The sequence below is a fragment of the Abrus precatorius genome, unplaced genomic scaffold, assembly GCF_003935025.1.
Source record: "Abrus precatorius isolate BTA unplaced genomic scaffold, Abrus_2018 Scaffold11, whole genome shotgun sequence".
NCBI lineage: Eukaryota > Viridiplantae > Streptophyta > Magnoliopsida > Fabales > Fabaceae > Abrus > Abrus precatorius.
In genome coordinates this window covers 17672451-17687913 of record NW_020874303.1, presented here as the reverse complement: position 1 = coordinate 17687913, position 15463 = coordinate 17672451, and the positions used below count along the sequence as shown (strand labels likewise).

The window sequence follows — 15463 nt, the reverse complement described above, 5'->3', positions numbered from 1 at the left end:
TACGCATGTTTGACTAGTCATTTTCTCCATTCGTTATTCAATTCTTGTGCATAATCTTCAAATGACTCTAATTCTTTCCATGTGCAAATAGTTCATCATTTTTTTAAAAATTTTAAAATGTATTTAATTTTTATAATTAACATTTATTACAAATTAATTATTACATAAAAATATTTTAATTTTTACACCAACATCTCGTTTACTTTCAATATTTGAGATTATATCACTATTAATAAAATTTATTGTTTATTAAATTATACTTTTTAACAGTATTATAATAATTATAATTAAAAAACAAAATATTTATATATTCTCTAGCATTTTCTTAAATATAATAACTATATATATATATTTAAGAATTAATTTATAAATAAATATATCAATTATAAATATAACTTTGACTTTCATAATTGCTAAGAGGACTGAGTCCCGTATAAAAAAAAAAATCAAGTACCCATTTTTTAAATTTTAGAAAAATAATTTTGTTAAATGCAATTAAAGAATCTAAATCAATTTATAAAGTGTAAATTTTACATTAAAACACATGTCATTACATGAAAAAATAATTTTGGTCCTAAACTAATTAGGAGAGTAAATCATCTTTATCGGGAGGTGTTTAGTAAAATGGATACAGTATTGGACTATCAGTGACTCGTTAATTCGAAATAGTATTAAAACCATAATAGTCTTACGGAACATTCGAAATATATATAAGTAATGAAATACAAAGAAAACAGGTAATTTCAACTCTCTAAACACGAGATTAAATGGTATTATCTAATTTTCTTTTAATCAGTAATGAAAATAATGTTTTTATTTATTAATTAATTTAGAAGTTTAAGATTATATTAATTATTATTTTCTCAAGTACGTTTTATGTTTTGTAATAAATCTCAAATAAAAATGAATTATTAATTGCATTATTGCTCTATTATTGAGGATAGATCTATGAAAGTAAAAAAAAAAAAAGATTTTAAAAAAATGTAAGGAAAACAAATATATGAATTATATTTCTTAATCTATATCTTACTTATTTAAGTGAACAAATGAAAAGAAATAAAAGAATCAACATAACCTTGTGTAAAGTAACCTGCTGATGATTTATGTCTAAATATTTGTAGGTAAACAAAATTGACATATTATTTACGAGCTGATTTTACTGGCTAGATTTGCTTTCAAAGTCTATTGTGCGTTGTACTATATATTCCCCCATTTTCATTCAATTATTAAGCCTTGAATTCAAAGCAAACATCTGAAAAAAAGAAAAAAGAAAAAAAAAAGGACAAAACCTCATCCATGTTATCTCCACGCATCATTTTGACACGTTGAACACTTGAACTTTGAGGTGGGATCAGTGCAATGCTTTTTTTTTATTTATTATTATTATCCTTTAATATTTCTCCTTCTGTGAAATATGAATGTCATTACGTACCATTATTGTTGCGTTTCCTTGCTTCTAATTTTCTGTTTATTTGCTATCGTTTGTAGATATAAAATGTTATTTTATTTCTTATTTTAAAATTTATAAATATATATTTTAATATATTTTTATAGTTTATATACTTATTTGTAACTATTATTTTATTAAATTTTTATATTAATTTTTATAATTATCATGTAGATTAATAAAAGAGATCATATTTAGGTTTTGAGTATATTTTAGGCTAAAATTAGATAAAAACTTGAGTTTCTTAGTAACTAGTATGTCCATATCTTAGCAGGCAGCACAAACATGTTTCGAGACACATGCACAATCATATTTATTATCTTGCAGCGGTGAAAAGTCTAACTTCGAAGAAATTTTAGAATTTTTAAATTTTATAAAAGTTTGATATCATCATTTTCACTTTTTTATACATTTTTTTCAAATCTTAAATCTTAGTATTGACCAGTACATCTACGTACTACAACTCTGAGCCCGTATCTTTAGATCAAGAATTATTTTCATCTCATTTCCATTGTTAACTTTTATATTTTGTATTTACTTTTTGATTATTTATGGATTTGTTTAGTATTGTTTTAACTTTCTTTTATATATTATAACTAGTTAAATTTATATATAAGATTATGGTAGATTATTTATATAACTTTATAAGATCTTTCCGAATAATAATAATTTCATGTTTTCTTTCTTAATTGGTGTTTATCTTATCGTGCTATATTTGTATGTTTAGAATTGATAACTCTTAAATATATCATAATTAATTATATTATAGGTAATTGTACTAAATATAATTAATGAATCTATAGGTAAAACAATACAAAGAATTAGGTAGACTAAGTTTAGTTCTTATCTTTCATTGAATTAACAACTTATAGACTATTTATGTTTTTTTTTTCTCTTTTAACTTGCATGATCATTTGGTGTAATAGCTCAAGAAAAAAAATTGTTATTACATAATCATTAGGTGTTAATAAAATTAATATGAGTGTTTGACAATCATAAAAAAATTGAAATTAGAACTAATTTAAAAAGAGAATATAAAGAATTGTAAGATGAAACTATACATTTTATATTCTTTTTTATTAGTTTATTGTCCGATGCTATATTATTTTAATTTTCTTTTAATCAATTTTATATTTAAATCTTTATTTATTTAATTTTGTATTTATTAAGTTCAAATAATTAAATACAAAAATTTTAATAGTTAAAAATAATTATTGTAAGACAATATTTTAGAAATTTATTTTAAAATATTTTATTACTTTTTAACCGAGATACAAATAAAAAAATTATAAAAAGGATAAACGTTGTATTTTTTTATTTATTTAAACAAAAAAATATTAATATAATAATCTTTATTGTAGTTTTTAAATTAAAAAGGTATCATATATTATTTGAGAAGTAGAATAATTATCATCATTAATTTTATATTAATAGATAATAAATTTAGTTATTTATTTAAAAAAATATAAATACTTTCTAATTTTTAAAATATTAGAGAAAATATAGTATGTATTTTTAAATTTATGAAAATATATTAACAAGCACCTATTAATATATTCAATTAAAAAAAGCATTACTTAAAATTATTTTGCTTGAATATACTCAATTTTAACGATTGGTAAATAGCAAATTTTTTTTCTTTTTTATTTTAGTTAAAAAATCAATATTTTATAATTTTAAAATAAAATTTAAAAATATTTATTAATATAAATTTAATACATTATTTTTATTTTCTTATTTTTAAAGTATAAATTTTAAAATAAAATATTTATTTTTTAAAATTCAACTTTCAAACAAATCTTAGAAACTAGTTTAACACACGGATCAAAAAATAAAAAATATGAAAAATTATAATTAATGTATATTTAATAATTTTAAAACTTTTTAATTATTTTTTCAAATGAACCCTTTTAATAATTAAATATATACATGATAAAAAAATTTAAAATAATAATGTTAATTACAAATTATAATATTTAAAAACATTAAGATAAGATTTTATTAATAAGTATTTATAAATAAAAAATTATTTATAAAAATTATATATTTACTATATTAAAATTATGAAAGTACAATAATTTTTTTATTTTTATAAAATTTAGTATTATTTTTTATTTTTAAGAATCGAAATTAGCATTAAAAATTGAATGAGTAAATTGTGAAAAAAAGGACGGAAAGAGTAGCCAGCAAGACTCATGTCTTAAATGCAAGTTATAATATTTAAAAAAGATTATATTAAATGCAAGTAATAAATGGAAGTTCTTATGCTTAGGGAGGTAGGTGGAGCCAAGTCACTTCATCTCAGCTTCATGTGTCAAGCATTTTATTTTAGAATTGCGTTGAATTAATTAAGCTTATTCCCTCACTTCATTGAAACATTAACCAATTCAATTCATATCAAAATTCAAAAAATAGCAATAATTGATTGGGTCCCAACCTGAAACACTCACAGCCCTTTCCTCCAAATAAAAGCACTTAGCCTTTATAGCACCCTTGACTTTTTACTTACCAAAATCTATGTCCCCATCATCATGCTGCGTCGTTTTGAACCTTCTGCTTCCATAGCCACCATTCACTGACAACACTCACAATCTCCCAGTTTCCGACTCACAGTGGCAATTCTGTTATTCTGCCCACACCCATGTCTGCTTTCATCCAAGATATATAAAACATTGAATAAAAATTTAGCGAATTTTAAGAAAAATTAAAATTAAAGTATGTTAATAACTTTATCAACTAGTATAATGTTTTATTTAGTATCAAGTACTACTGCTAGTACTTGAGTTGGAGTAGTGGCATTGTGACAACCTCAAACTCCTCAGCTGAAAATCTTCAACCCCCAACAAACCTTTATCCTCACTCATTCGCCGGCCACCACCTCCGCCACCGCTTACGGCAGCTCCATGCGTTTTCGATACTCTGCCATCGTCGCTATCCACAGCCTCAGACACTACCACCGCTGAGGATGGGTTGCGCGCTTGGAACGCCGGTGGTTTCCGACGACCGTCGCCGGGACAACACTGCGACTGCTGACGAAGGCAATAATGCTGCTAGGGTTCGGCAGAAGCAGAAGACTCCGCACGCCGGCGAACCTTCTGGCGTGATTCCGGCGCCGGAGCGCCGAATACCTCGCCTTGAACGATTTACGGCAACCCCCCAGGGCTGGCCGCCGTGGTTGTTGGCCGTCGCCGGCGACGCAATCCGAGATTGGACTCCTCGCCGCGCCAACACGTTCGAGAAGCTTGCTAAGGTAAGGTGCTTTGAACTTTGGAACTTATCTCCACTTTTCGAATTTTGTGTTTTTTTTTTTTTATAAAGATTTTGTTAATTACAATAACAAAATCACAAATTTTTATTTTAAAAAATATTTATTACATTTAAATATTTTTAAGATAATGATTTTTAATCCTAATATTTCCTTTTTTTATTCATTGAATGTGAGTTTGTTTTGTAAAGGGTGTTTCCTTTTTGTGTTACTTTAGATTGGGCAAGGGACTTATAGCAATGTGTATAAAGCTAGGGACCTTGTTACTGGGAAGATAGTGGCTTTGAAGAAAGTTAGATTTGATAATTTGGAGGGAGAGAGTGTGAAGTTCATGGCCAGAGAGATTCTTGTTTTGAGGAAGCTTGATCACCCCAATGTTGTTAAGCTTGAGGGTTTGGTTACTTCTAGAATATCATCAAGTCTTTACTTGGTATTTGATTACATGGAGCATGATCTTGCTGGCCTTTCAGCTGGCCTAGCTGTCAAGTTCTCTGAGCCTCAGGTACCACTATTTTATGCTCATTTTTCAATCTTGCATCCTCCAATGTCTTCATTTGGAGCTGTTTCAATTTATTACTCAAAAGTTATGTTCAATAGTTTCAACTTTCAAGTTAATTTTCTCAGTGGAGAAATTCCTACTTCCTAGTAGAGCTTCCAAGCCCGTGTTGCGTCCCATCCATGCACTGTTCTAAGCATGTTTACTTTTGATTTTGTTGATATTTCAATATTCCTTTTCACCTGATGCACTTGCTCTGAAACTTCCTGTATCACATCACTCCATAAAATCAGCTAGTACTTTATTCGGAATTTTCGCTTTTTATAGTACGATGCAAATACACAAAAGGAAAGAACTTTCTTTCGGAAATACGTATACTTTTATTTTTCAAATTCCATCTAATTCCTAGGGATTATTTCGTTGCTATATATATATATAATTTTAATGGAAAATTGAGGTTACACATCACATGGGGAGGGTGGTGACTTTACGTTGTATAGTGTTGTTGCAATGAGAATGTTAAATGATAGGAGTTCAATTCCTTGCTTCATGGAGATATTTACATCTAGTACAAGGTGAAGTTATGTGAAGCAGTGGTGCCTTTTCAAGTGTCAATTAGAATAGAAGGGTGGGAAAATCCTTCATATTTAAAATGAAAGAAAATGTACTGAAAGGCTGATTGTTTCTCAGTATGTTCTATATTACAGGCCAAATGCTATATGAAGCAATTGCTGTCTGGCCTTGAACATTGCCACAGCCGAGGTGTTTTGCACCGTGATATTAAGGGTTCCAATCTGCTTATTGACAATGAAGGAATACTTAAAATTGCAGATTTTGGATTGGCAACTTTCTATGATTCTAAGCAAAAGCATCCCATGACTAGTAGAGTTGTGACCCTATGGTATCGCCCCCCTGAGCTTCTTCTTGGGGCTACATCCTATGGTGTTGGCATCGACCTTTGGAGTGCTGGCTGCATCTTGGCAGAACTGCTTGCTGGAAAGCCAATCATGCCTGGACGAACAGAGGTACTGCTCTTTGTGTTGTTTCACGAGTAGCTTTGGCCTTTGTACCAATATTTACTAACTGCGATGACTTCTTATCTGTTCTCTATTATATTACGCACCTTTCTTGATGCAACAGCATGCTTTTGGTTCGTAGTTTTTCCATACCTCAAAATCACCTTTCTTTGTTTTTGTCCATTTTATTGTGAAGTTCTTGAATCACCAGCTAATTTGGGAAAACAGGGGGCTTATGCTGGACTGTTTCATCAGCCTGATTACTTTGTCTGTTGATCAGTTAATAGCACTAACCAATGATACTGTTGGATCACTGAGCAGATGTGATTGATCAGCCTAAAGGCGGAAACCAGATTAAAGTCAGAGAACAAAGAGAAGTAACTGAAAATGAGAATGTTTTAGTTCATCATCACTAAACTCACTTTAAACTAGTTTTAAGTATTTCAATACAGAATACTGTACCCTCTAGCAAGCTTTAGGAAATTGATGTCGTATCAAATTTACATTTTGATGTTTCGGTTTGTTACCTTGCAATGTATATTTCTTGAATTTATGTCTGATTTTTGGATCCTTGGACACTAGGTTGAGCAGCTGCACAAAATATTTAAGTTATGCGGCTCTCCATCTGAGGCATATTGGAAAAAATATAGATTGCCAAATGCTACACTCTTTAAGCCACAGCAACCGTATAAAAGATGCATCTTAGAAATGTTCAAGGACTTCCCATCTTCTTCATTACCTCTAATTGAAACTCTTCTTGCAATAGATCCTGATGATCGTGGCACTACCTCAGATGCTATAAATAGTGAAGTGAGTAATCATTGTGGATTAGCATTATATTTGAGATGTAATGTGTTCACATCTGTTTTCTATCTGCAGTTCTTTACCACCGAGCCCTATGCTTGTGAACCATTGAGTTTACCAAAGTATCCTCCCACCAAAGAATTGGATGTAAAATTGAGAGACGAAGAAGCAAGAAGGTTCTGTTTTGTCTTGGATAACTTCTAGGCTGATTTTGTGTTGGTGCCCATTAAAGTTTCTATTTTTTTATACCATTCGCAGGCAGAAAGCTCTAAGTGGAAAAGGTAATGCAGTAGATGGTGCCAGAAGAGTTAGAGTACGTGAGCGTAGTTTGGCCATTCCGGCCCCAGAAGCCAATGCAGAGATCCAAACGAACTTAGATGTATGCCCGATGTTTCTGTTATGTTTGTCTTCTCCCCCATACCTACTTAACCACGCTTTGTTATGCTATTGTTGAGTTTAATACTTTAATGGTCTGTTCCTCTGTTCCTTCTAAACAACCAAGTTCTTGCACACATTTTTATGTAAATATTTGAGTCAGACCTTCCTTTTTACTCTATATTCTTAAATTAAGATGCATGATACCTCGACAATTGCATATTTTCATGATAAATTCTATTAATTATAAGGCTGTTACGAACTTGAGACCTATATTCTTTAGCATCTGTTGCTTAGGATTCTCTTACCTTATGCTAGCTTGGGCATTTCAAATATATTTTTGGTGATATTTCTCTTCTGTTCTCTCAATTTATAGAACTTTGGGATAAATTTTGTTTGATCTGATGGTCCCTCTCATGATCACTCAAGCTTTCCACTTCAGCATTGTCTTATTGTCTTCCTTGAGCAATATTACATGTGTTTTTTTCACTGGTTTTCAGAGGTGGAGAGTTGTAAATCATGCAAATGCAAAAAGCAAGAGTGAGAAATTCCCACCTCCTCATCAGGATGGAGCTGTTGGATATCCAACGGATGCATCAAATAACGGAGCTGTTTCTTTTGGAGCCACTGAAACTTCCTCTGGCTCAACCATATTTGATTCAAAACCTTCTGGTTCTGTTGTGAGTCATGCTGCCAGAGACAAAGGGAGGAAAACTAATAAAGAAGATTCCAAGATGACCTCGTCATGGAAATTTATGCGTGCATTCAAGCTATCAACAAAAACAATTGGTCATTCATTTGATTTATTATTTAGAAGCAAATAGTCAGTTTCATTTTTGCCATGCAATGTGGATTTTAATTTTTGTTTTCTCGACATTGATCCCATTTTTTTTATTTATATTTTTTTTATATTTCATTTGACATAAAAGTCTTTGCTGTATAATGTACTAAGGGGATCGTCATCATTAGATTTGTATATATATAGAGCATCGAATCCAGTACTGTACATTTTTCTGGGAGCACTTTGTCTTCATGTTCTCGACCTTGGGAATGCTCAAGAAAATTCATTTTTTTTTCATTTTTATATAAGTATAAATTTAAATTATAACCAATCCCAAATTTATTTGAATGTTTTTTAGTTGGTGGGTATAATTTGCTTTCATATTGAAAAAGTCAGAAAAAAAAAAGCATTTTTAAACTTTTTTTGCTATGATTAAAATGTATATTTTTATTCCTTAACAATTTTTTGGTTCAAATTTAATTTTTCAATTTTTATAATTGATATAAATATGTCCTTCGACTAGTTTAACTCTTATTTTTTCCTAGATATCACAATGAACTAAAGCAGAGTAAATCATTTCAATCATTTTCCTTACAAAAAATATCTTTTTGTACTAAATCAATTAAATCTTTAAATTTCATTCATTTAGATAATATAAAGTTCCTTCGTATCTACGAGGGAAGGGAAGACAGATTGCATTTGGCTAGTTTAGCTCATGGGATGAGCCATGAGCATGGGCAAATCGATTTACAAGAACTGCAACATGATCGTTAACAGCTTCTGTTTCCTGCTGGATTACGTCAACTCCTCTAGGACATTGGAATGATTGTTTGTATCAACCAAGTGCAAAGCTTTAAATTGAGAAACATTTTTACAAGATGTGTGTGTTTAACTGTTTGAGGGATCTCTAACTTAATGACTAGTGGGTACCAACTTTGTCTTAAAGACGATAAATAATGAGTTTAAACCAAGTTGATGACATTGTCATGACTGTATGTTTACAGTGAATTTAAATCTTCTCCAACAGTTTTATGATATATTCAAAGACAAAAAGACACATTTTCCCCAAATTTTGTCTTACTAAAGTGATTTTTTGACATTTGTAATACATTACTTAATTTATTTAATTAGTGTAATACAAACTATATCAATTCCATTCCACGTAATCTTATAAAAATAAGTTATTTTACTGTATGAATAATACTCTTGTCTTAATGACATATTTAAATTGTGTTATTTTAGTTTTTAAATAATTTTTACAATAATCAAATTTCTCGGTTTTTATGATTAAACAAAATAAAATACATCTATTGGACTAAAATCTAATTATTAATTACTAACAAAGATTAGTAACATTGCAATAGAAAAAATCGAAAGACCAAAATGGCATAGCAGTTATAGGTTGGACTAAGATGACTAAGATTCTACCAAACAAAGAGTTAAAGGTTTGTTTGTTCCAGATGCTGGCAACATGCATTTGACTTCGCCAGCTTTGGATGTGCTTGACTTGGTTTTACCTAATTATCAAATTCGAAACACAATATATGACATGAATTTTAAAAATAACTTTTTTTGGTTAGTTTGGTTTAGGCCTAACTGATTTTATGCCTATGTCAAACCGATTTATGACAACATTGGTGATTCAAAACTAGATAAAACTAGTTCAGAACGACTTTAAAACTCGATTTTGACTATTAAACCAGTCTTAAAAATGGATTTTGTAAATAAGAAAAGATAAATTTAGAAGTGATTTTGATTTAAAACCACTTTTAAAACTCGTTAATCAAAATATTTGACAAAAAAAAAACACTGATTAGTGTAAACATTGATTTACATTATTTGAACTTTTTAAAATATAATTTGATTTCAGTCCTTTTTTATCGGCGACAATTTGGTTTGAGATTTTATTTGGTATAATTTATATTTTTGCACGGTCAAACGCCCATACCTAACACAAACAAGACGTTGAGTTTAGTGGTACTGTGTCCCATCTCTATTGAGGAACTGTGCAATTCTTTTCAAAAGCTTAAAACAATTGAAAGTCAAACTGAACAATTAAAAATCGTGCCTCCTCACAATTTATCCGGAGATTGTTGATCCCAAAAGAAAGTAAAAACTTTTCCCCCTTTTTTAACTTGGACTCTTAGAACTAATTTTAAACATCTACAGATAATAAAATAAAAAGATAGCATTTAAAATAGCATTTAAAATACTTGTTTATTCTTGATGTACTAAATACATCCTTTTCCAATAAAAGTTTATCACTTATAGTTGTTTAAAAATAGTCTTGGAAGCCGAAGTTAAGATTCTTTTTAAATGATCAGTAAAGGGATCACAGACAAAACAAATGGAGAAAAGTTTCCTATGCAACGGATTCATAATGGACAGACAAAGCTCAAAAGATGCAGGAAACCAACCAAAAAAGCCACATGTACATACACGAAACTTTACAGCTATCCCATTTTATAAGGATAAAAGTTGGGTCTAGCCATATTCAGTTACTGAAATTAAGCAGCCTTGTATTGAAAAATCACCTGTGTTCACAAAATTTAAACATACCGTGCTTTGATCAAGGCTTGATTTCAATTAAAGGCCGGTCCAAGGGGTTCAAAATGGAACAAGAGTTGATACAAATGAATGTCATCAAGCTACTTGATAGTAATGTAGCGATTTGTTCCATGTCTGGCCCAGTATTCCTTAAGATCCAATGGTATAGACAAATCATGCCCTTCTGATGCCAACCTACTGAGAAGCCGTGTAAAGACACTTCCACTCATCTTTCGCCCTCCAATGCGGGCATGGCGCTTGTGTGGAAGCTGTGGTAGTGGATACATTGACAATGTGGTGGTACAACAAGATGACTGCCATCCGCCATTCCCCCATTTGTAGCACTGTCGTGGTACTCCGGTGCATGTGCAAACTGGGACCGGCATGATGGTTTCATCAAACGCAACCAAATTCAAGCCAACATCCTGCCTATCCCATTCAGATCTGAACTTTGTCCCTTCAGAAGATGCCTGCCTATTTAAATCCTCACCCATTTTCTTTACTTTGCTAGGTGGCTTTGATGCCTTGGAGTTAATAACCTTGTTCTCCTTTGTTCTCTTTGCTTGATGAGATTTGACACCTTCAGAAGGTATAACAGTCACTGGGGAGGCATCCCTTATTATCATATCCTTTGTGCTGTATGCAGCTTCTGTCATGTTAGATAGATGGTTGGAAGAATGGTGCATCCGCTTTGATCCACGTTGAATTCCAGCGCCAAATGGGAAGTTGACAGCATTGCTCCGATTTTGAAGGGCTGCAAGGGCATTATCCCGCTCCAATAGGGCATTATCCCTCTGAGCAAGTGCTTCATCCCTCTGCCGAAGGGCTGCATCTCGAGCAGCCAAGGCTTCGTTCTTTTCAGATATAGCAGCTTCTAATTCAAGTTCTAGAATGGCAGCCTGCCTCTCAGCCATAATGGACCTAATTTTCTTATTCATAACCAGTGCATTTGGCTCCTTTACTTGATGCTGGGTATCTGTATTCCACTGCACATTCAAAATGCAACATAATTAATAAATCAAGTGACTAGTAGTGCAAGCAACAAAAACAGAAAGCAACCTAAATCTGTGCAATTCCATTTACCAGGGAATGTGCTCCTCTGTAGTATTCCATCTTATGCCTACCATTTTCACGTGAGCGGCCATCATCCATCTTGCATCCAGAGGATTTTGCAACAGATGAGGTAATTGGTGTCAAGACGTCTTGAGTTTTAATTAGTCAAAAATCTCCAGCTTAAAGGCAAATCCTGTTAACATATGAGAAAAGCAACACTTGACATCAAGTCATTAATCAACAAGGAAAATAAAACAACACGTTGAGAGAAATTCTTTAGAAGGAGCAACTGGAAGGGAACCTTAAAGAGAACCATTACAGCTAACAAATTAAACTTGAGTAGAACCAACCAGCATGAAATGCTCCCAAACATCATTTTAATACAAATTATACAGAACCTAACAAATTTTATATGGCTGTATGGGTTATTCTTTATTTTATCTTATGCACTAAAGACAGAAGAAGACACAAGGAGACCACCATTTATTGGACAAAAACAAAAGTCTTAAATTGAGATTCTACCAGATTCCAACAATAAACTATACTCAATTTCTCCTAATATCATTGTATCAGCCATAGAATTTATATAGTGAAATTTAAGATAGGCAGTGCAAGACTTATTTTTGTTGCTAGTCAGTGAACTTCAATTAAGTTAAACAAGTAAAGATTCTGATATGATAATTTTTTATAGACTACCCAGTCTGATGCACACTTAAACCTGAGATAAAAAAAATGTCGAGAACATAATAGACATAAAAAAAAGCCATTAACAAAAATAACAGCCAAACATTTTTTTCTTTGCAGGAGGGGGGGAAGGTGGGCATCAGATGTTACAAACAAATTTCAAACTCATTATTTGAACATTTAGTGTTAGAACACGGACCATTTGAGCCTGAACATAACTGATTTTGTCAAATCCATACTCGAATACTAGCCTCTACTCTGGCCTAAAAAAACACCCTGCACTCTGCCCCTCAAATAATGCCCTCCATGCGTATGAACCACCCAGCAAAAACATTCATACTTTAAGATTTCCACAAGATAGTAGATAGTAGTATATGCACATGTAAATGCTTGAAAAGCAGTAACATTAGCTGCTAATTTTAGTTCATGGTAAAAAGTCTTCTTCAAATATAGTTTACATGAGTTATACCCACTTAAAAATGTTAGTGTATCTTACAAACAGGAACTACCAACCAGAAAGTTACTGATAACAAATAAATGTGGCAAGGCTAATATTTCAAACATAACATATGGGTAATTGGGTACTTAATAAAAATTCAACCATATATGTGATAAGTATGTAGAAGGTGTGCCCCCAAAATGCATACAGGCATGTGTCTATTTTTTGTTTTAATTGTAGATTCAGCACACACAACATACTGCTGTCTTTATTAATGTAGTTCAGGAACATGTTGGACAAATGAAGGTTTTCACTATATAGCAATATGGATAAATCTCTTGTGCTTGAAAGAAAGCATGGACACATTTTATGGTCAAGAAAAAGGGAAAATGATTGAATATAGAGTAGCCTATCATATACATCTCTTATATTTTCCCAAAAATTATATCCCCTTATCCATAACATACCAGGTACGACATCCCTATCTCCACTAGTGTCTAGTGCTAGTTAGATACTATGCTGGAAATCATTCAAAATAGCATAAAAAAGCACGTGCATTGTGCAAAAGTACATGCAATTCAGCCTCCCTTCTCCAATATAAGATAGAAATTTGAGTAAATTTCACATCTCTGTGCAGAAAGATAATCACTTTTTTTAAAGAAAATTAAACAAACAAAAGCAATACAATAATAATGAAGTCATGCAGCTTTGACAGACATTAGTTGTCTGCCTAAAGTACAAATACTATTAATGACTATCAACTGAGATGATAATAACCTCATCTGGCAACCTTAAAACAATGTAATAAAAAACACCATTTGATAAAAGGAAAATTTGCAGTCTTACGACATCCATTAAAATAATGTCTTCAAAATTTTACATAACATCAAGTAGCACCACAAGCAAAGAAAAGATTTATAAACACATAATACGGCTTTAGTATAGCTACTCAAAGCGAAGGACTAATTTTCCTGCGGAGACAACTTATAAGTTGCTGAGGGAAAAATAAAGGCAAAAACAGATAGATGCAATTACAACAAAGCTAATGAATGATCTTCTCCACCAGACTTCAGTAACCATATTGTCAAAAGCACATTGTTCTCATCATATGTCCCTAATTACTTACAGAACATGCAAGTTAATAATTGATAACATAGGCATCTTAGAAACACCATGTTACCTGGGTTATAATTATAGAAAGAACATAACTATTATTTTAGTATTTTACCAAGAAGATATGATCACCAATCATCTAAGGATAAATGTCATGCCGTAAATACTTAATAGAGAGCAAGATGACCCTTAAAACTTACCAAGTGAAAGATGTTTCATTGTCACTGACAAAACTTAACATGAATCATACAATATATTGAACAGAAGCAAACAGTGGCAAGAGAAGCCCAAACTTTTCAATTCAACATGGCCAAACCTTAGCTAATTGCCTATTTTAATTTTCATAACCAAAGATAGACATGAGGGGCAAGAGAGCAAACAGTGCATAGAACAGGATTCTCAACTACTGGCTAAGAGCATAGTATGGCAACAAAGAGACATCTATAGTCAAATAATAAGAACATCAATTCAAGAGCAGGATCTCTGGGGCAGTGCCCCAAAAGAGAGAGAGGGAGAGCGAGAGAGATGCTATTAAAAAAAACACAATTAGACTGCTATAAAATATAGATGCATTAGAAACTTCCAAAACTATATTACTATAGCCATCGAAGTGAAAATATAAAACTCCCAGTTAAAGAAGAATGAAGACAACAGACACACTGCAGGTTGGACATTTAAATACAAGAAAAAAAAAACAAATGAATAGCAATCACCATTCAACACTTTCCCCAAAGGTAAATAAGAAAAGGGCACTAAGGAACTTTTTCTTTTTGCTGTTTTTTTCGATTTGAAGTTATGGGTACGACTACCTAATCTAATCAAACAATACGAATGGTAGCCAAATAAATAGACTTTCAAGTAGTGATCACATCATTGTGCTCACTCTTGGACATAAAGCTCTAACAAGCAAATCTCTAAAACCTTCTCTCATTAGAGCAGTACTATTCCACACCACACTGCCCACAAGCACATTTTAAAAACAAAAAAAAACAAAAAAAGAACATTTTTTTTCAATTTCCCAATTGAAGAACTCCAAGACACAAGCTAAAAGCAAGCATGCAAAGCAAAAACAAAAAGAGGGGTGGGGGGAAATTAAGTGTATCTAAGGAAATTGCAGTATTGAAAAATGGAAAAGGTAGCATTGGAAGTAAGAAAGGAGTGGAAAGTTGAAGTAAAAGGTTAGGGAGATTACCTAGAATTAGAAAGCTTTAGAAATTGATAATGGTAATTAGGAAGAAAGAGAAAGTAAAATGTGGAGTGACAGAGAAAACTTACAGCTACTCGAATGGAATCGAAAAAGGGATTGTAAAATGTGAGGGAGAATAAGAGCATACCTACGACACGACACGACGACACCGTCGTTCGACTCTGCTCTGCGAGCGTTTCACTCTTCTTTTCTTCGCCTTTCACCACCCCGTGTCATGTTTCCCTTCCCATCACTAA

At 31.7% G+C, this 15463-nt stretch overlaps 2 protein-coding genes across 11 annotated transcripts; one reads left to right on the top strand and one right to left on the bottom strand.

The window, feature by feature from the left end:
* Positions 1-4235: 4235 nt before the first annotated feature.
* LOC113854458 (probable serine/threonine-protein kinase At1g54610) lies at positions 4236-8420 on the top strand. 2 transcript variants are annotated; one of them, XM_027485441.1, is made up of 7 exons: positions 4236-4697; positions 4930-5214; positions 5916-6233; positions 6807-7034; positions 7104-7204; positions 7287-7407; positions 7904-8420. In XM_027485441.1, exons 1-7 carry the CDS (start codon positions 4413-4415, stop codon positions 8225-8227), a joined length of 1662 nt encoding a protein of 553 aa, XP_027341242.1. In that variant the 5' UTR covers positions 4236-4412; the 3' UTR covers positions 8228-8420. The 2 variants fall into 2 exon arrangements, with proteins under 2 accessions (XP_027341242.1, XP_027341241.1); XM_027485440.1 differs by having other exon boundaries at positions 4254-4697; positions 6807-7204; positions 7904-8241.
* LOC113854459 (protein BASIC PENTACYSTEINE4-like) lies at positions 5775-15461 on the bottom strand. 9 transcript variants are annotated; one of them, XR_003502764.1, is made up of 5 exons: positions 15355-15452; positions 11815-11977; positions 10744-11717; positions 6752-8173; positions 5775-6560 (listed from the first exon to the last, which is right to left on the bottom strand). XR_003502764.1 is itself a non-coding variant. In XM_027485442.1 (3 exons), exons 2-3 carry the CDS (start codon positions 11881-11883, stop codon positions 10833-10835), a joined length of 954 nt encoding a protein of 317 aa, XP_027341243.1. In that variant the 5' UTR covers positions 11884-11977; positions 15355-15461; the 3' UTR covers positions 10527-10832. The 9 variants fall into 9 exon arrangements, 8 of the variants coding, with proteins under 8 accessions (XP_027341243.1, XP_027341248.1, XP_027341247.1 ...); XM_027485442.1 differs by lacking the exons at positions 5775-6560; positions 6752-8173 and having other exon boundaries at positions 10527-11717; positions 15355-15461; XM_027485447.1 differs by lacking the exons at positions 5775-6560; positions 6752-8173 and having other exon boundaries at positions 10542-11717; positions 11856-11977.
* Positions 15462-15463: the final 2 nt, after the last annotated feature.